The sequence below is a fragment of the Filicampus tigris genome, chromosome 1 (genome assembly GCF_054856515.1).
Source record: "Filicampus tigris isolate MCC_2025a chromosome 1, RoL_Ftig_1.0, whole genome shotgun sequence".
Taxonomy (NCBI): domain Eukaryota; kingdom Metazoa; phylum Chordata; class Actinopteri; order Syngnathiformes; family Syngnathidae; genus Filicampus; species Filicampus tigris.
Genome location: NC_141217.1, coordinates 18226323 through 18248621, shown reverse-complemented (window position 1 = coordinate 18248621; position 22299 = coordinate 18226323). Strand labels below are relative to the sequence as shown.

Genomic DNA, 22299 nt, shown 5'->3' with positions numbered 1-22299 from the left:
GTTGCAACTTCATCCTCTTCATCATTTATAACACTGTCCACAGTTCCTGTAATGTTTCTGATTAACGCTCGCTTAGTCACATCTTCACATTGGATTTTGGCCTCCACACACACTTGCTTCAGTTGGTCAAGCTTTAAAAGCCACAATTTGTGTGCCGCGATCTCTGCCAACTCTTCCAAATCCATTCTGCTTTGATGTCGCCTCACTCTCGCTGCTGCGCGCCTCCGTCTTTTACGCTTTAGGGATGGGCGATACTGGGAATTTTGGTATCGATCCGATACCAAGTATATACAGGGTAGTATCGGCCGATACCGATACTTTTTGCTTGGAAATTATATATATATATGGGGGAGCGCTATTGGAGCAGAGAAGCAGCGCTTTGCGGATGGGCGGAGGAAAGTGGTATTTATCCCAGGACAATAGTATCGATCCGATCCAAGTACATGCTTAGTATTGATAATATCGATACTTGGATTGACCTGTCCATCCCTACTACGCGGCGCGTGCTCGTGTGTGCGTTGCCGTAAGCTTCGCGTTAATCATCCCAGCGGCACCTGCAATATTTGTCGCACGCATGGACACGAATAATTCCAGGCATGCGGGGGATTTTGAAAAATAGTGTCTTTATTTCTGCAACACACAGCACATCAGCGACAGCTACAGCGAGACACGACGCAATGAGCTGCACTCTGTCTACTACTCGAAGCATGAAACATCACGACCTCCGGTCACCTGCTATAAACACATCGCTTTCTGTACTCAAACTCAAAATATCGACATGTAATATGGTATGCAATATTGTACATTATACAAAAATAACAGTAAAACCAGCGGCAACAAGTCACGCAAATGGCCACAGTATTCATCAGATACGATCAATAACATGCGTCACCATTTCGTACTTTTCCTCGATGACAAATGTGCTCAAAACTTTTCAAAACAAATTCTACGCAACAATAACAACATTGAGGGATACTTGGACTCAACTACCAACAGTATTGCAACTTATTCTCATTATTTTGGCACTTTCACTCACCTGCAACACACAGCACATCAGCGACAGTAACAGCGAGAAACGACGCAATGAGATGCACTCTGTCTACTGACTTCCGGGTCAAAAGAACCCCGAAATGGTGACGCATGTTTTTTGCCGTTGCTGATAAATACTGTGGCCATTTGTATGACTTGTTGCCACTGATTTTACTGTTATTTTGAGTTAGTACAGAAAGCGGTGTGTTTATAGCAGGTGACCGGGAGTCGTGAAGTTTCATGCTTCGAGTAGTAGACAGAGTGCAGCTCATTGCGTCGTGTCTCGCTGTAACTGTCGCTGATGTGCTGTGTGTTGTAGAAATAAAGACACTATTTTTCAAACCCCCCGCATGCTTGGAATTATTTGTGTCCATGCGCGCGACAGATAGCTAAGAGAGGATGTAGAGCGTGTCAGGAGCATGCATGTCATCAACTTATGTACCCAACATTGTCCAACAACACTTACCATGGGCCCCACAATTATATACAAAATACCATTGCCTGAACTTGCTGGTACAGTTGTGCGCTTTTATGTAAATCAAATCAACATCTACTTGTTACTGGAAGAGAAGATTCTGGAGATGAATCACAATAGTCAAATATTGTATTTGTATATACATTTATATTTTATTAATCATTTGTTTTTCAGTATCAGTCACATCTGCAGGTGAATTAAAACGTGACTTTGCAACAATATAGCAACAGCGTAACAAAAGCTGCAGCTATTAATAATTTCCAAAATAGAATATGCTTCAGTGATTTAAAAGTTCTCACTAATGATGAATAACTCAAAAACTTCCTGAATAATTGTGGTTAAATGTGTATCTATACTGTGTACCAAATGCCACTTTTACAAGAATAATATAATCTGTCTAGATTTTAAACAATGGAGTGACCGACAGCAAAATACATTTTTTGGTTATTGTTGAAATTGTTGCATGGCAAAGTGTCATATCTATAGTTCTCTCTCTTCAAATACTGTCTGACAACACCCACATAAAGCTAAATACTGCATATCGATGAACATTCTGTTGTATAAATTCCGTTAACTCAGTCGATTTTTGCTATTTTTTTATTCCAAAGCAGGTCAAAAAGACAAGACAGTGTGATTAACCCAAGTCACATAAACCTTTTGTGTTTAATTTTTTTTTTTCCTCAAAAGCTTCAAGACATCCATGGCTTACTGAAGATTCAACTCTAATGACGTTGACTGAAGACTTTCACAGAAGGAATGTGGTGGATGAACTTGTAAATCATTGTGCTTAAATACTGTCATGGAATTAAGTCAGATTGCTTGTTGCTGTTATTTGCAGCAAGTTTCTGACCAGTTCACTCTCTCTTCATCTGTCACTCATAATAAAATACTATATTGTTCGGTTGCAGTCAGAGAATATGACATTCGGACAATCCAGTGTGGATTTACAATTCAGGATCCTCCTAAAACAGAGGCTATGAAAAAAACGCACATTTTGCATGTCGCTAAATCGCTGATGACAGGTGGAAAAGCAATTCACTTTCAGTAACACTCACACACACAAAACAGATGCAAGAATATTGTTTACAGAATATTCAAAAGTAAACAAACAAATCTTGTCGTAAATAATTAATGTTGTAATGGGAGTTTTCGATTTAAAAAACCCCAACTTGTCACATTTTTCAAAACTGCCATATATATATATATATATATATATATATATATATATATATATATATATATATATATATATATATATATGACAAAAAGTGTTTGTTTTTTAAATGAAAATTTCAAACTTCCACTTTAAGCAAATCATACAAAGAATACCAAATTTGGCACAGAGAAAATGTTGCATCAGTTCTCTAGCTCTGGATGTTAGAAATACAACATATATAAAGCAAATGTGGGGTAAACCTATAAGAATATGTATGTGCCCACACCATTTAGTTTATTTGGCATTCCCAGCAACCATTTGCACAACACTGATGGGAAAGTGGAATAATACTGTAGTTGGGACATAACATCAGAGGCCAATCAGATGATATATATCACTGTCTTTCTCATCTGGATTCTCCCTACGAGCCATCACATCCAACAATAAAAAAAAGGGTAGTGCTAAATACTGCTGTGTTTGTTTGTAGTGAATGAGCTTGGATCCTCCTGGCAGCTAGCCGCAGTCTGGAATCGGCCACATTCTCACTTTTACACTTTGCTGCTCCAAAGGGATGTTGGGAACAAAATATAGGAGATAGACCACAGTAGGTAGTACACACAAGGGAGGAGGAAGAAGGAACAGAGCAGCATGACCACTCCTAAACAGGGGAAATGAAAAACGGGAGGGGGCGGGGGGGGGAGAATAGACAATTTAGTTAAGAAAATATATGTGTTGTTAGTCAAGCAATGGGGAGCTGACAGGTACAGCAGATGGTTCTGTTTTTTTCATACGTCAGATAATATTTCTATATTCAATTCCGGTTGAAGACACATTTCTATTCTTTGGCTTTTGATCCGACGTGAGACTGACACGTTTCTTCTGTTTTCCGGTGTCTATTGTATATAGTATTTTGTGTATTCTTCTCTTGTTATATTATCGCTATTTTGTTATTGTAATGTAAAGTGCTTTGTTACAGCTGTAGCTGTTATGAAATGCATATATAAATAGAGTTGTATTGTATTGTATTGTATAAAAGACATCAGCATATGTGCGGCTGCAACTGTGCTCAATGCTAATGAGCATTTTACCGCTCATCTCATTAACCATAAAATAGTCACAGTCATTGCATTGAAATTCTTTAGCAATGAGAAAAAAAAACCTCCTTACCCCCAGCATAGACAACTTTCTTCCAGGCCTGGGACTCCAGCACTCGGTCGTGAGGGTAGAAACTGTGACTAATCATGAAGAGGATCATGGCCACAGCGATGACTCGCAGCAAGGCCGTGTTGTTGCCCGACAGCAACGAGGCACTGGCGAGGACGGCCGAGGAGTAGATGCAGGGAAGTCCACGATACATGAATGGGATCCCTGCAGACCAAGAAAAGGAATTCTCTAGTTTCTAGGTTCTCAAACATGGGTGCAGGGACCTCCAAGGGTCTGCGGGCCATAGCTTGGCATGTTCCGCAAAATAATTCCCAATAAATTGTTTTGCAGCAATTTACAAAAAAGTGCATACCATACATATGGGGGCTGGTGCGCCAATAAAACAACATAACAGTGCAAAACCAATTACTCCTCTACTTTAGCCACTTAAAAGCTCTGATATGACTGTGACCTATCACAAGACTGTCATGTCTGCATCAGTCACTTTACGAGTGGATCACTTGGCAAACAGAATTTACAGTTATGGGCAATGGATAAAGATTAAAAAACACATCAAGTGATGCTAAAGCCAAACCCTAAACTGATAAAGTATGAATATTTAGGTGAAAACGTTTTTTTGTTTTTTTTAAAAGGGGAAATCAACCCAAACATATGTTTTTCAAGAATGTTCCCAACAGGCCCACTAGTTGAAACATGGCATTCTGATTAATATTGCGTTTGTGGAATATGAGTTCAGCAGCAAACTCCAGCCCTTTTTAGCCATCTCAGGGGGCGGCCATTTTGTCATTTCTGTTGACTGAAAATGACATCACAACTACCCAGGGCTGAGGTAATGACCAATCATGGCTCGGCTTCAGAAAACAGGTCAGCCGTGATTGGTCGTTAACTGAGCCCTGAGTAGTTGCGATGTCATTTTCAGTCGACAGAAGTGACAAAATGGCCGCCGCCAGAGATGGCTAAAAACGAGTGGATTACCTCTTATTCCACAAATGCAATATTTATCGGAATGCCTTGTTTCAACTAGTGGGATTGCATATAACATATTCTTGAAAAACATATGTTTGGGTTGACTTCCGCTTTAAGTAAATAATTCCAATGGCTTTTGGGAGGTAAGCACGACAGTTCCGCTTCTACTTTTTCACAAACTACTCCAGTCCTAAAGGCTTTACACTGGCTCCCAATCTTCTGTAGAAAAAAATTGTAAAATTCTGATAATGGTTAATAAATCGCTGAATGGTTTAGGCCCTGATTACAATATAAACCTAGTAGGGCTGTGAGGTCTGCAGACTCGGATAAATTAGTGGAGCCCAGAGTTCAAATCTAACATTGTGAAGCAGCATTTAGCTGTTATGCTGCATGCAAGTGGAATAAGCTGCCAACAGTAAAGTCAACCCCCGAGACGGCTCTGTCCATTTTTAAAACTCATTTGAAGACGCATTTCTATTTTTTGGCTTTTGATTCGACGTGAGTGTTTCTGCTGTTTTCCAGTGTCTATTGTATATAGTATTTTGTGTTAAGTTCTTGCTTTCACTTAAGTGCTTTGTTACAGCTGTACTGTAGCTGTTGTGAAATGCGCTATATAAATAAAGTTGCATTGTATTGTATTCCAGTCTAGACTCACCTGTCAGTTGACCCCTCACCACCGCAAACAAAAAGAGGCTCAGAGCTGATCCATGATGCAGTCCCACCTCCACCCAAAACTTCTCCATCCCACCCGCAACACACTTCACCCCTGTCCTACAGCTCTCATGCATCATCCAGTACAATTCTACTTACATACGTCCCTTCAACACCCTCGAGGCAAAGAATGCATCTGCGGTACTCTTCTTCGGCATGAAACCATTCTGTTGCTCACAAATATACACTTCTGTCCTGAGTTTTGCATCCACTTCTCAATCATTTTCTCTCTCTTGCCCCTCACAGTACATCAGGCATCTCATATTTATTGAAAACCATGCCTGAAGAATGGATACAAACACCAAAAAACCCTGGCAACTCATCTATGCACGATAAGCATGTTGAGAAGAAGGGCTCAGTTTTAGAGACTCACCACTTGAGAAGAAACAGAGGCGAACAAAAACTGAGAGGACGTAACACATGCACAGGATGTTATCCAACAGGTCAGGCGTCCTCAGTAGCAGGGATGTAGCGATCCCAAATGTTGTGAAATCTGCAAAGTCATCCAGCTTTGCACCTTGAGAAAGAAAGGGGGACCAAAAAAAAAAAAGACAATTTGGATAAAATAATGATTGGTATTTCTTGAACAGAATGTTCTGCACGGTCATCTGCAATGTGGGAATTTCCGCGTCAGCGGCCATTCAGCAAACAACATTCTCCACTGCCTTGTCTTTTTATCCCTCAGGAGAAGCGTGCTTTTGAGCAGACGAGGAAGAGGTGAGTCGGGCCACAGCTGGAATGAACGAGGTGGCATTCTGAAGCCCAGGGTCAACCATTTTAGCAATTTCAGATATGCACAGAAACCAAAGCAATGGGATAACATGAACAATTGAGCGGCGATCCAGTGGAATTAGTCGACCTAATCACAAAGTTCATTTGACATAATACGTGAGGGGCAAAACAACATTCACCTGCAAAGTCATGCAGAAAAACACGGCACTGACACAAAGGCCCCTGACATGTGCAGTCAACAATGTATGATGCACCTCAGAGCTATTTTGGGCTTTTGAGAAAAAGTGTAGTTATTTTGACTCATGAGAGGTTGACTGAAGTGCTGAGCTTTTAAAATGACAAAACTGCATAAAAAAAAGCAATCCATTTAAATTGGTCATTCACGCACCTTTTATGCCAGGTTGAGCAACCAAACAAATCTCGCGTCAATTCAAGCATCTTTCATTTTATGCGCTTTTGAGGATGTAAGAAGTGAAGGAGTGTTGCCTAATACGCCCCAAATACTTCTACCTCCTCCCACCTTTCTACTCTGGTGATATGAGATGGTAAAATGAGCCCCTATTTACTTATTTACACTTATTTACAATATTTACTTCCATAAACACTGTGCCACGTTACTTGACTTCGTGCTTTGTACGCATGCGTGTCACATCACGGATGAGAAGCCACATTTGGTTTGTTATGTGCGCAAGTACATAAAAAGTTCAGATTTAACAAAAACGTTAAATTGAGCATCACGCCCTTCAGTGTAATGTACCTTAGTTCATTGTTCCAAAAATGAACTACTTCATGGTTGTTGTTTTTTTTCAATATGTTGCTGTGAGCTATTACCCTCCAAACACTCGGTTAGCGAATAAGGTGCTTATCCCCGTACAACTGAAGGCTTGTTTGCCGTGAGTTTAGCCGGGTTTTGTCCTGGAAGTGATGTAGTAATGTAGTAATGAAAACAGCCGGTCGTCAACAAAAATGAACTGCGGTTCAAAAACCGCGCACAGACGCCAGAATGAGCGCGGTCACAGAAATGTTCATGAGGCAGACGTCCACCACTTTCAGGTCATGTTCATCCAAAATGTGAATGAATTCAGGAACTTTTGTTCATTGAACTTGTCACATAGACAGACAACCATTCACAGCATCCCTGAGTGGGAAATGAACCCATGCTGCCGCACATAAGTCAAAACACTACACCGCCAGTGACTGGCCATATGTCACACAAACCCCAAAAATATTTAACAACCCCTGAAAGGATTGAGAGGTCAGGAAATGTGACGAAAGCTGAGTTAAAAACTATAAAAATGTTAAACTATAACCCGGTACGTTACATAACTTCAACGTCAATAATTGCAACCTATAAAGAACTTTCTGTTTAAAGCTGAACTTGAAAGCATATTGCATGATTTAAAAAGCAATAAGCATTCTTTCTCATGGCTCCTTTTGCATTCAGGACATTGTAAAACAATCCAGGTGATTAATCGGCTTCGCCTCCTTTAGCAGGGAGCTTTGTGTTTTGCCAAACTGAAAAGTCGAACAAAGCACTAAGCAGAGAGCCTTGCTAATGCTCCATTTTAGGTTGCTCTTTGGCAGGCTATCGACCACAACACTCCACTTACCCAGGGCAGAACAGGCATCAAGTCGCCTGGCAACAGCTCCATCTGCCAAATCCAGCAGGTAGCCAATCAGAATCAGCCAACATGCTGCGTGAAGGTGCCTAAACAAAAGATAGTTACTGTACAGTATTTGATAGCAGCAACATGCAAGAGGATATGTGAATGTTAAGCCTAGGTGTTAGAAAAGGCTCAGCTATTAATGTCCATTATTATTATATCTGGGTGTTTCTATAATAAGATTAGAGCTACTGTATGTATTAAGGCTGCTCGATTAAGCGATTGTGAACCGTAACCGAATTTTCTGGATAAAACGATGTTAAGGAGATTCAAATCGGCACGTTCGATTGAGTTATTTTTGGTGTATCTAAGCCACCGTAGCTCCCTCTGCATTTCCCCTTCCTCCCACGGGCGCGCAGTCCGAAACAACGACAACATCCATGGCTACCGGCGATTCTGCGATTTGCTCAGGCAAGTGAGCGTTTAGTGAATAAATCAGGCAAATATAGATCTGTAGTGTAGTGTGTGCCCCGCATGTACAATACAACCCGTGAGCAAGTAACTCAACTTCTGAAAAGGCATCCCTTTTTTTTCTCCTCTACAACGGACCTCTGGTCCAGCCGGACTGTGCATCCGTACTTAAGATTGACAGTGCATTGTATTATTGAGTGACAGTTTTGCACTAATCATTGATTTATGTTTAAGTAAGACCAGGGAGAAAGGTGAAAGGCTAGTCACGAGCTGGTTGGCAAAATGACTTGTTGACAGACTGTTTGGTTTACAGACTTGACTGTCTACCTTCTCTCATGTTGATGATTTCATTTCAGATGGTATATGCACTTTCTTCTTTCATTATTGGTTTGATTAAGAACAGATCTGAAACCTATTGCATAAGTAAAATGATGTTAATCCCAATGGATTGTTCTTTGTGTATTAAGTTCAATTGACTGGCATTTTGAGAAAGAAAAATTAAGTTTAAATAAAAGACATTCAAAATACTTCATTTTTCATTATTTTTTATTGTACAAAGGAATCATAATCGTAAAATCGGGTTTGAGAGAAAATAATAGGGATTTTCCTAATAGGCAAAATCGAACAGCCCTAGTATGTATCATAGCTTTACCTCTCACATGAAGCGCGCAATGAATTCTAGGTGTTTGATCATTACCTGTTACAGAGCAGTTATTGCGTAATATGGATTACTTCACCACCATGGTAAAATGTACGTACGTATCGAATGAAGTGTCTTAAACACGACTTTTTAGCGTCAGGGTGGTCTTACGGCGAAGATAATGCACTTTCATACTGTGAACGAGTTCTGTTTTAGCCCATTTATTTAGCCATGCAAGCTATGTGTGCACTGCTATGTGTTTATGTGTGATATTTTAAGTCAGCATATTTGTAGCAGATCTACACATTTGAAATGAAGGTATGGGAGTTTGATTCTCAATGGTGGGGACTAATCTTCACCGCTGTGCCCGACCCACATTCATTGACAAAACATCAATAGATTCACATTCAGGGTCACACAGCCATGGAAAAGCGGCAAGAAAATGACACACCAATCATATACTGGATGTGAAAAATATGCACACCTATGTTCAAATGTCAGGTTTTTGTGAGATTAAAAATGAGACCAAGATACATAATTGACCTGTACAACTCAAATAAAATGATTATCATTATTTCTTAATCTTTTCAGAGGGGCTGTAAAAATAAAAAAGTGACATAATGCAGTTGGAAAAGGATTAAAATCTCTTGAGCTCATCTTTTTACAGTACATAAACCCTGCATTTCAACTTAGTCACTGTTATTGCAAAAAAAGAATTATGCCAGTCAAGCTGTAAAAGATATTCTTCAATACTGCCATAGCGAGAAGCAAATGAATAGAGATGTATTGACTCACCCATCAAGACTGCTGAGGATGGAGGCCATGCCCATGACCATGTTGGCAACTGATAGGGCGTTAGCAGCATTTCTACGAGCAAACTCCTTGATCTGGAGTCCCGTGGCCTGATCACTGAGAAACAACTTGTTGGTGCACTGGAAGAAACCTGCAATCATATTACAGCAGCATTCAGTATCCATCTGGGTGATCGTGTGCCAGACTAAAGCAAAAACCCCACGACCATGCCGGCTGACCTGAGTGTGTCTAAACGTGAACCATTTGTCCCAGTCCGAGCAAAATCTCAGTCGTGAAAAGTAAAAAAAATGTTTGAAAAAAAAAATATACATCTTAATCCAAGAAACAAAATAAGAGTTTCATTTATTTCTTAAACCAAAGTTTTCTACTGGATACTAAAGAACACATTTTATGAAACCGAGTCTCCTGTCTAGTGTAAAAGAAGCATCATTTATCACGACGTATGCTTCCTTGACGGAGATCAACTGTAAATGTCAAGGGTGTGCCGCCTACAGCATGTATCATTAGTGTCTCCCACCCAGCTACTCTCACAAAATTTTAGCTTCATTAACCTATACACTGATCAACAGCAAATTTTAGTCAGAGATGGCTCTGAGTCTCCCTAAATGTATTTTTGACGTTGATTTGAAATATGGCTTTCCTTTTTCTTGCACGTCCTGATTTTGAGTTATTTTAATTTGGGGGATTTAAGTTTGAGCGATACGAGCTTGCACAATACTGATTTTACGTGCGTTGAATGTTTTAGGGAAAAATTCCACCTGTTGCTGAACCTAATCCTTAATTCTTTACCTCATAAAAAATACTATATTACATAATATAGTATTGCTTTTACATTATTATTATTATGAAAACCTGATGTGCGAGTGAAAAAAAACCCAGGTAGATTTGGAATCAGCGGCACAAAATCATCTAGAAAAGTTTACTTGCATCTCTGATTAAAAATGTTTTTAATACGTTGACCAGTGTTATTGTTACATGCATTTCTGTATTTGCCAAAGTCTACAATATGCAGTCAAACATTACCATGGGTCTCTCTCTCTTTATAATATATATATATATATATATATATATATATATGGGTCAAAACTAAATAACCAAATTCTTTGGTTCAAATCAGACACACATGCCCACAACACTGAAAAAAAAAAATTTGAATTTACTTCATTCGGAGATGTGCAAAGGTTGCACCTGATAAAAATGTTCGATTACAGGGGGGAATGATGTTAATGTACCACATTTGAATCGTGTGCAACTGATATACTGTACGTGATCAAATCCATTCCTCCGTTCTCAAAAGCGCTTATCCTTAAAAGGGTCGTGGGTATGTTGGAGCCTATCCCAGCTGTCTAAGGGCGAGAGGCGGGGTACACCCTGAACTGGTCACCAGCCAATAGCAGGGCACACATTGACAAACACACATTCACACCTATGGACAATTTACAGTACTCAATCAACCTGTAATGCATGTGTGAGGAAACCGGAGTACCAGGAGAAAAAAAAAACAAACAGACACAGGGACAACATCCAAACTCCACACAGGGAAGCCGGAGCCCAGACTTGAACCCACAACCTCTGCAATGTGAAGCAGATGTTCTAACCAATCATCCACATGATAAAATTAAGTACTTTCTTTTTCAGTACGCACACACACACGCGCGCCCAGCGTTCACAAACAATGGACATTTAGGTAACTACAAATGGCTAAAGTGACAATGTGAATTGCAGCAACTGCATTGACACATACCAGACGTGAGATCAATTTTGTCTGCTAGCACCAATCAAAAGTGTTGACCTAGGATAATGTGGCAGCAGCTAATGAATCCAGTCTATTGACAAGTGCCACTGACGCATTGATTTTGAAGTAGAAAAAGCTTTCCTGTATTGTGTTTACTGTTGAGAAAACACAGTACACTGAAATAGTGTTTTAAACAGGCAATATGTCTGCTTTTGTCTCATTTTAAGACATTCTATTGTGTTACATTGACACTAAATTTCGCAAGACTGACGATAGTAACAGCCACATACATTACATACATACAGTCATGAACACTAAGTCAGCAAGATGTAACGAAAGCTGGCACAAGCTTGCGTGGGCCCCAAAAAACTGTCTTTGGCCCCTTAAATGAATATTGGCATTCAATCCATTTTTGATCACTTTCTCTCATGTCATAGTACCGTCCAAGACAGTGTGCTCGGATCATGACTTCAAAAGTTACCCTGAACTTCCTGTGATACCAAAGGCAGGGCAGTTCAAGAAACTCTGTGAGACAAAAGCACACAGTCAAGAACAACTTGTCATGTCATGTCATCTTCCAAACCGCTTATCCTATATAGGGTCGCGGGGAGTTGCTGGAGCCTATCCCAGCCGTCAATGGGCGAAGGCAGACTACACCCCGAACTGGTCGCCAGCCAGTCGCAGGGCACACATAGACACTGTCACTGAGCGGGAATCGATCCCACGCTGCCCGCACACAACTCAGGCGTGTGTACCACTACACTATCAGCGGACTCAAGAACAACTTATTATCTGAAATCATGCTTCAGAGTATTCTATTCTGGGACACTAATGTCCCATTCTGCATTACACCTGAAAATAATTAACAGTTTTATTTTACAGTAATTAAGTTCTCCTATAATATCCCAAAGAATAACTGTATAAACTACAGCATCCTTGGATTTTACAGCATTTAACTGTTATTTTACAGTCAAATCCTGTAGTCAAAAAATACTGTTATATCACAACAAGGTCTGTAATATCACAGCAACACAGTAAAAGAAAATATAAGGATTTCACAATATTCAACAGTATTATTACAGTGTCATATTTGTATTAAAATATTCACTGGTAAATCACAAGATGTAACCAAACTTGGCCTTTTCCCTTTTCTCTGAGAGGACGACAAAGGCACTTCCTAAAGTGATAAATCAATGACAAAGCCGCTTCACGCACCTACCGGTATAGCTCATGAGACCTTAGATCGGAAAAAATATTAAGGATCAGTGACTGAGGGGAGAAATATTATCTTTTGGTCCTGTTGTTGTGACGTGAAATCCAAATATGGCGTTAATTAATTTAAAACATACATTTTAAGATGAAAAAAGTCATGCTTGTTGGTAAAACTTTTGCGATAAAAGCTTTGAACAACGTAATTAGAAATACTACACAAGGAGGCGACGTGTATGTGACTTTACAGCTTTTGCTCGCTTCCTGCAGCTTGGAGTGACTGCAACCTGGCACACAGGGGTGGTCCGAAACGGTCAAACGTTCTCTCGCAGCATTTGCAAATAGTGATAGCTGTCTTTTCAGCTATCCAGTTGCTAGCCCACTTCAACTGTTTGTAGTTTTCATTGACTCATTTCCTGCACCTCTGTGATATCACAGCGGTGATAAATTAAGACTTTGTCAACATGGTTTACTTAAACGGAGCTACGAGTAGAGTCAAGAATACCAGACTTATTCACATTTTTATGAAAGTCTTATTGTTCGGCATGATGTTTTATCGGGTTCTATTATTTCACAGTATATCGCTGTAATCCTTGCTGTGAAAGTCATGCAAAACTTATCAAATAATTTATTGTGAAGTCACAGCGAAACATTTTACAGTGCATGTTAGACGGGTGCTGTAAGTTGAGACGACACTCAGTCGCCGGGGGGAAAAAAAAGGAAAAATCCAAACACATTCTGCCAATTTCAAGCAGGCCTCTACATCTGGATTGCTGCCTAATGAATGCAAAGAATGATGCGAAGTCCCATGTTGCTTAAAGATACTAAAGACTTAATGAGAGGGCAGAAAAACAACAGGAATTAAAAGAAGGAAGACATTACATCAAATTTACTGTTTAAAACAACGGGAACAAATGCAGGCTACTATGCGAATACATTGACGTTTTAAAAACTCCATTCCATTCATTCAGTCCAACCTAAACGAGTCCCCAGTTTGCCCAGACGAGTGCACAGTAATCCACATTAGATTGATGAATAATCACTGGACCTACCGGAGGATGGTGTCAGCAGGATCATGATGATTGTCTCTAAATCACACCTGAAAGACAAAGTGACAATAAATGTCAAAACACACCAAGTATTTAACTTTTGAATATATTCAACACAGTTTTTTTTTTTTTAACGAGTCTCCAAATATTTGGCACCTGCTGTCGTAGCGCTGCATCATCAGCACCAAACATCTTGCGCATTTAGTGCAAAATTCGCAGCAGTGCAAATTCAATCGTATAAATCATGTAAAGCGGGAGAATCTGTTGCAAGTGGCGCAACTGCGTCACAAACAATAAAATCAATTTTCACTTTAAAAGTCATACTTGCGTGACTACAAGTTTATCATTTTACATCATCTTACCTGGAGTGGGAGCCACGGAGTAGAGAAAGTAGACAAATTAAGCGATAAAATGTCCTTTAAACACGCCCCCGAAAATGAGCGCTCTTTCTTTCCTGCTATTTGACTTTTTTTTATTTATTTATTGTTTGTTTGTTTGTTTGTTTTTTAAACTCTTGACTTCTGCCTGCAGCATCAGCAGCACGGTTACCTGTCAACGTCGCAGAAGCGTCACCAACGCAGCCTTTTAAATGCAAGGCGCAAAGTGCTGGAATATTCCACCGGAAGTGACGCATCCTAGGCTTCTACTATAGATTCCATCATGTTGGTCCTCGGATGGTCAGCGCTCGCGGACAAAGCATGCAAGAATGTGTGTGGAGCAGTGCAAGTGCAAAATGGAACACGCGTGACATTTTTGTCATTGCACACCAGGCTTTAAAAAAAAAAAAAAAAAAAAAAGGAAAAATGCTGCTGCAGGGATTGAATTTAAAGCATTCGCATTCAACATCAAGTTATTAATATATTGAGCTGGAACTATAGTACAATGTATTCACATCACATTTAATCCATATTTTTACATATCATTTCAGAAATGTAAGTGTCCTCTCTGATTCACAATTTAAAACAATCCACAGGTGCCTTTATAATAACGGTCTCTAGCATGCTTCAGTCAAAATACATAAAGGACAAATAATTTAAGTACACTGAACATACACTTTTAATACTCTGCTTGAAATAATCACTATAGGTTAACAAATAATAGCACCGTTTCAGAGCTGGTACAAATTACTTGTATTAAACTTTATTAAAAGAACATCATCAAACATTGTAGAACAGTTCTTATCTTTTGGATCCCAAGCAGAAAGACATTTGTAGTCCATCAGCCACCTCAGCAGGGAGAAGACATGAGGATTGATGGTATTCTTCAGCTTTGCTGTTTTTGTGCCACTTATGGGGTCTCCTCCAACATAACATCTACGATTAATCTTGCAGAATCAGGAAGCAGTGGTGTTCTTTCTGCATCAGATGCAGATCCCAACACCTCAAAATCTGGTTCAATTGTGTTTGGCCACCGCAGGTTTCAGTGGTGGTGCTCACTGTGTGGCTCCCTCTAGCGTTGTAACAAATGAAGCACAAGTTGCAAAACACACGACATGGTAGATTATTACTTCATTATTTTTATCCAACGGGACTGTGTCTATGATATCAGTGGAACAAAAGCAGAAAAGCGAGCCAATTCCCACAATTATGCCATTCTTAATATTCAATAAAATAAAAATCGCTACAAAACGCAAATTAAAGATGAGGAGAGATTGGACAATTTTAATGTGAGGATCAAGCTGCTTCCAGAACTGTGGGCCATAACACACAACACTTAAGCTATAGTTGCTTTAAGAATTTGTATCTTACCCTGCGATGATAACTTTATTCCTGGTGTTATATAAAGAGAAGCTAACTGGAAAAAGCTCACTGAGGCCAGGATTCAAATTGTTAATGACTTGATTCATTAAATTCACGTTACGGTAAATACTGATCTCAGGGAGACTTAATATTCCGCGATGACGCAAAAGTGAGCTAGAGGGGGTATTATAGTCAGACCAGGGAAAAAAAAATTCTTCAGATCAGACGAGATCTGGTGTTCTCATAGTACTATAGTCGCAAGCCAGGCTTGCCCGTTGAACAGGTCGCTCATTGTGTATGTGAGGCTTACACGCCAAGTGAACCTCAATTGAAAAATGTTTTTTGGACGTGTCAGCACATCCGTATCAAGACTTGTTTCCAAATGATGCACAGACAGCCTGTGGCAATGGCCCCAAAGTTATTCATTAGGAAAAATATGTATGATTATCTTTCCAATTAAGTTGGGATTGTGTAAAACGTAAATGAAAACGGTATTCAATTATTTGCATATCCTTTCCAACTAATTGAATATACAACAAAGCTGCACATAAGCAAAGGGTTGATATGTGGAAAAACACTGCATAAATTTGGGTCAAATTGACTCAAGTATTGAATTTTTTAGAGTGCATTTACAGGGCAGCACTTGGTAAAAGTCTCAGTATTGATGATGTCCACCAGATGCTGCTAGACAGTTTAAGTCACACACAAATCCAAACAAAGCTTGCTTGCATTTTTGCAACTGTTAGTAACTGAATTTTATGAAGGAAAATACAATCAAAAGCATTTCACCTATGTTCATACAAACCGTTAAATTGATCTGACATGTGATATAAGTAACCCAAACAATGATTCAGGTTGAAGTAACTCAATTAACGTCTCAACCCGTCGCTGAGCTGCAGGAAAAGGTCCCGTGATAAGATTTAAGTGATTATAGTTGTTTGTTGACAGGATATTCATACTCAATGTTGTATTAACACTTAGATGCACAAGTGGGTTAAACATGACACAGAGAGGTCATTTTCTTGCAATATCTTTGTAATTAAAAATGGTCATAATTGAAGATTCCAGGTATTCCTCGAAAAACATGTTTTTGATATTCTTCCATTTAAAATGTTAACTTACCTTCTACACTTTTTACACACATAAAAAATCCCTGTCACTGTTTGATAAGGAAACTGTACAATACAGAAAAAGAGATTGTTGTTTCGAGTTTTTATTAAGTTGTTATACATTTTATATTTTAATTTTAAAAAAACAAAAAACAATAGCCTCCGTACTTACAATCATCTGTATGGACTCCATGCTCCTCTGCTAACATGTCCACTGTCGAAAGCATGGCTTCCTTTTCTTCCTCAGTGCAGTGAATGAAGCAGAGGCACCGGTGGGCCAATTGCAGTTCCTTGTGCGTCCCTTGAGTTCGTGGAGATTTTGGTTCTCACAGGTGTCTGTAGTCCCTCCATTTGAGCTTCAGCGCAGAAATTTGAGTGCTTCTGTTCTTGCATTACACTTTGGGCAATGGCAAAGCATTACCAAGTTCTTAATCGCAATAAAATCATGTGCATGGGGCTGTTTTAATTTGTGTCAGTTAAAGCTAATTTTATTTAAATGCCAATTTAATAATATTATTTAAATATGTTAAACCAAAGTAGCCACACCTTTTTTATTGATGGACTTCTAAACATGCATTCAGTCATAAGCAGTGTTCTGAGTAAATTGCTTTTAATAGATTTATGACATATACTGAAAAAACAAAAACAAAAAAAAAACACACACGCTCTCCTCCAAAGTGCAAATAAGGCCTTTTCAAATATAAAGCGTGCTTTATTTTCTTCACCAATTCCAACTGCATTTGCAGGTCTCAGGAGAACTCCATGTTCCATAAGATCCAGACAGTCTCCATTTTCAATGAATCACATCTATTTGGTAAGAGTGCCTTACATTCTGAACACAATAAATGTTATTGTTTATAAGAGTGACACTATGACGAATCCCATAACAATAATCATTGAGATCTGATAATGTCCTTATGCTTGACTAATACAAAAGATACAAGACTGCTGTTTCAGGTGCAGAAGTCTGGTGGGCAGGTGAACCGGACCTTGTAGTCATCACATTGTTTCTCGGGCTGCTCATCGTTCACACATGCAAAGCCATGAGCAGCGTCATACCTGTAAAATACATTTTATTAAACTAAGAACAAGTTTGAAATTACAACACACTGCTTATTTGACTTATTATCTCAGCTATTTCAGAACGCTTATGACGGATGTTATTTATCCATCACTGATTTTCAACTCACAAATGATCAGATTCTTACACATTTCTTATAGTTGAAAAATGTACTTCATCTTGCAAAAAACAGTTTGAATATTTTAATGTTTGAAACTTTCTGCAACATAAAATATTGCGCATAATCATTCTCTGCCATTGCAAATCCAATAGTTGCAGTCATAGTTAAGATTAGAATGGTTCTGTCCTAACACTTGTTTAGAAAAATCCCCATCATTGCCAGGTGATATTGATTTCTAAAATGAAAGATGAACGTCAAATGTTTGACCGTTCGGGTGCAGCGACAGTGTTGTTTGCTTCGCTCACGTTTGAAATACATCGCCAGTCTTGTGCGCTGGGATGCCAGATACCGTCATAGCCTCCACTGCTACAGGCTGCGAGCAGACGCCATCAGAATTCATGCTCTTCACCTTGTCTAGAGTCTCATAATCGCCACCGTTGGTGGGATTATCAAGGTTGAACCAGCCAGTCCTGCAACCTGTCATTTTACACGTGAACAGAGAGACAAAAAAAAATGTCTGAAAAACCCAGTGTCCGTTTTGACAATTTGAATTTTGGGTTACATATATATTAGGGCTGGCAAAAAATATCGTATCGGGAAGTATCGCGATACCTTTTATGCCAATATGACTATTGATCTGTTGATGAAGTATCGCGATACTTTTCAATACCTTATACAAAATGCCCCAATGTTTGGGCTGATTTGTGGAAAAACAACAGAAATTTGGGTCAAATCGACTCAAGTAGTGAATCGGCCCATTTTTGGCCCAAATTGGGTTACTTTTGACCCGACTGTTTTTGTTTGCGTGTGTGCGTGCGTGTGTACTGTGTATAAATACTGTAGATTGAGCAGCATAAAAGACACTCACTGTGACAGAAATCAGAGGGACATGTCAGCAACACTTCATAATCCTCACATTGTTTAGCACTCTTCTGATTCTCATTGATGCATGCAAAGCCAAAAGTAACATCATAGCTGTAATTTAAAACAAAAGACACAAGAGCATGAGTTACACTGTGCACTGCTTTCTTTTCTGATTGGACTGGAAATGCGTATTAAGGACTCACGAGAGGAAGATGTCCCCAGTATGTTTGGAAGGCAAGCCGTCTTTTGTCCTGACCTCTATTTGGATTGGATTTCTGCAGACCTGACCCGGATAAGCCTTCATCAGCTGATACAAGGCCTCCACATCACCCTCGTCCGATTGGTCCACATCGCTATTGAACCATTGTGTGCGGCACTCTGACACTGAGACATTTCCACAAAGTGATCATGGGACTATATGCTGGCACAAGTTCACCGGATCAGACACCTCATCTGGATCAAACGTTTCACCCGGACGGTCTAAAATGCTTAACATATGTGTGAAAAAGCTTAACGTCACGTAATGCCAGAAAACTATGATCAATCGTCACCAAAATATATGTGGACGTCTCTACTTACGCCCGTGTCAACCTCTGAAAATATTGTGACGGTCGCCTCAATATTTGGGATTTTATGGACTCAACTCAACTCTAGTTTATGCTTTGTTTGAATGAAATATAATGGGTAGATGAGAAAATAATCAATTTTCACTTCACTTTATAAAGTGGTTCTTGTTTTTTCAGTAAAAGCATGAAACACTGCTCGAGCATCTTTGATAAACGAGCAATTTTAACTGAATTTGGCCAAAGAATAAAAAAAATTTAAAAAAAAGACAAAATACATTACAAGTGACCACGAGGCAATGGCAAAGTCTTTAACCTAATGTAAATGAAAGACGCAAGCACGGGTAGAACATATCATCTTTACACACTAGACCAGGATTGTAAACTTAGACCAAATACTGCTTCATAATAAACTTTTCTTCTTTTCGACTTACCTTGACAGAACTCTTTGGGACATGTGAACCTGATCTTGTAGTCTTCACAGCTCTTGTCAGTCTGATCTGCGTTCCAACATGCAAACCCGTATAAAGGATCTAGGCTGTAAAGAAAAAAAAATTGTGAAGCATGGGTTGTGCCTCCGATGTCCTTTTACTCTGCATTTTCTAGCAATTATTGCACCTTAAAAATGTCTCTTTCGTACTGGAGTCTTCGGAAACGGTCTGGGCTTGGATGGCTATTGGCCGGGGGCAGATCTCTCTGGGGTGCTTGTGCAAGATATCACTGAGGAGCTCAAAATCTCCATGGCCCACGGGGTCATCCAGGTCAAACCAGTCCGTCTGGCACTCTGCGGGAATTAGGACCACAAAACACCGTCAAACTGAAAATTTACTTAGAATTTAATTTGTGTTTGGTACACAAACCTGAACAGAACTGTCCAGAACAGGTGAACTTGACCTTATAATCGGGACATAAACTCCATGCTTGCTCTCTGTTGAGGCACAAAAGGCCCTCGGATGCGTTGTGGCTGAAAACATCATCAACATAATTAAATCAGGTATTAAAAGTCACGTATTCTCTTTGGCGTTCACCAACCATGCATAAGAGCGGTATGGTTTATATTTATTACTGCGGTATTCAATCTTTTACTGTTTTTTTTCTGCTACAATGCTAGCCTGCTTACTTTTTAATTGTAGAACACTTTACTCAACGCTCTTGCCTTTAAATGAGCTCTAGAAATACAATAAATTTGGATTGAATTAGATAGCACACCCGGCCATGCCATCTATTCTCTTCAATTGAACGAGTAGTCAAAGTGTCAAATGGCAAAATGAATGCCATCCCAACCATCTAACATACATTTGCATCAATAATGAAATCTGTCATGGTCACCTTCAATCACAAATTCAATATCATATATATAATATGTACAACATTATGTAATGAAACCTAAAAGAAACATGTCAAATGAAAATGGGTTTCAGCAGTGAAAATGATAATTCACTTAACGTCATTATCATTATAACATAATTACAATAATTTCCTATGATACAAAAGTATGCGAATTCGAACAACAACTCAACTAGCATTACAAAACTTTTAATTGACAATTTCAGTGAGGAAGCGTCACACCGATCCCACGTCCACTAACTAAAAATAATTTGACCGCTTCAAGTTTCATGTGGACCAATTCACAAAGGGAAATGTAAAAACCGTCATACATGTGGAAGATGTTCCATGTATGCTGAGACTTGATCCCGGCAACTGTCTGAGCCTCCATGTCGACTGGATCAGAGCAGATCATGAATCCATATTTCCTTCTCAAGTTAGTCAAGAGCTCCGAGTCACCTTCTCTTGTAACATCTCCATCGTCAAACCAGGCGGTCTGACACGCTGCGGGAAGCAAAGTACTTATTATTTTCCTTGACATCGATTTCGTATCAGTAAACTTACAACACAAACACAGTACTTACTTTCAAGGGCATAAATGGCAGATAAGCGCAGGTCTGGAGGGAGGCAGTGGTTGTATATTAATCAACATTTATAGAATACATTAGTTTATATCAACTTTAGAGGATCTTTCATTATATTACCTGAGACAAAGAAGCAAAATGCAATACTCTGCAAAAAAAAAAAAAAAAAAAACAACAACTAAATTTTAAGTGAATAGACTGAATATAAGGAAGGAAAAAAAATGAAATCAATTTACCTGAAAGGAAATCATGACTGTGTACCAGCTGAATTTTGGGAGTGAAAGAATATTACATTAAGAATATACTGACATCCAATTGTCTGTTTGGGGTTTACTCACAAGCTTCACCTGTCCAGAAGAGACTGGATGTAACGTTCATGATAGATGATCACGTCCTCTAGATTCCTCATCTGACCAATGGACTTACTCCCCTGGGATTTTGTGGAGGGTGGGTGCTGCGTTTTTTTTTTTGTTTCTGCACTTCCCACAAAGGTTGACTTTCACTTCAAGAATAAAAATAACACACACCACTGTTGTTGTTGGGATTGGCTAACTTTATGTCATTTTGAGTCACCATAGGTTATCAACCGTAATTATATACGATGAAAATAAATGTTGTATGAATTCTTATTCTCGCATACAATTTTGAATGTTCCAATTTATGCAACTAAACACTTCAGCTTTTTAGTTTATATATATATATATATATATATATATATATATATATATATATATATATATATATATATACTTGGAGAAATTAATGACGATACAGTTGAGGCTCCTCCAAAACCTGCAGTCTATCACACATGAAAATAGATGTAAAATGAGTCGGATGCGCACAGACAGCGCAATGTGCCACAACATATCCTCAGGGAGAGACACGATCCAAGGAAATAAAACACCTTGTCTCACCATGACAGGGACTAATGGGTGAAGCGTGGTTGACCTTAATGCAGGGAAAGTCTTAATTTCCTATTGCTTTAGATTATAATTGATTTAAATGCTGATCCCATTTCTAAATAGATCTCGCAATATACAGTAGCAGGGCACAAAGGCGTGAGGCACCACCCAGTATTCAGCTGCGCAGAAGAAAGATCTGGATATGATATGGACACGGTTCAGCTGCCTGAATACTGTAAAGTATATGCATCCAGGTTGATTTATACGTATCATTTTG

General features: G+C 39.1%; 2 protein-coding genes across 3 annotated transcripts; both read right to left on the bottom strand.

Moving 5' to 3' along the window:
- Positions 1-1631: 1631 nt before the first annotated feature.
- tmem269 (transmembrane protein 269) lies at positions 1632-14345 on the bottom strand. Of its 2 annotated transcripts, XM_086043439.1 has the most exons (7): positions 14117-14345; positions 13758-13804; positions 9744-9891; positions 7844-7941; positions 5875-6018; positions 3828-4028; positions 1632-3318 (listed from the first exon to the last, which is right to left on the bottom strand). In XM_086043439.1, the coding sequence occupies exons 2-7, from the start codon at positions 13780-13782 to the stop codon at positions 3209-3211; spliced, it is 726 nt and encodes a 241-aa protein (XP_085899565.1). In that variant the 5' UTR covers positions 13783-13804; positions 14117-14345; the 3' UTR covers positions 1632-3208. The 2 variants fall into 2 exon arrangements, with proteins under 2 accessions (XP_085899565.1, XP_085899556.1); XM_086043430.1 differs by lacking the exons at positions 13758-13804; positions 14117-14345 and having other exon boundaries at positions 9744-9925.
- Positions 14346-17318: 2973 nt separating this feature from the next.
- Positions 17319-21499, bottom strand: LOC147153081 (uncharacterized). Its single transcript, XM_086043882.1, has 12 exons — positions 21459-21499; positions 21357-21384; positions 21241-21268; positions 21121-21153; positions 20869-21040; positions 20071-20174; positions 19829-19994; positions 19645-19748; positions 18851-19031; positions 18652-18758; positions 18089-18260; positions 17319-17661 (listed from the first exon to the last, which is right to left on the bottom strand). Exons 2-12 carry the CDS (start codon positions 21369-21371, stop codon positions 17556-17558), a joined length of 1188 nt encoding a protein of 395 aa, XP_085900008.1. The 5' UTR covers positions 21372-21384; positions 21459-21499; the 3' UTR covers positions 17319-17555.
- Between the last annotated feature and the right edge of the window lie 800 nt (positions 21500-22299).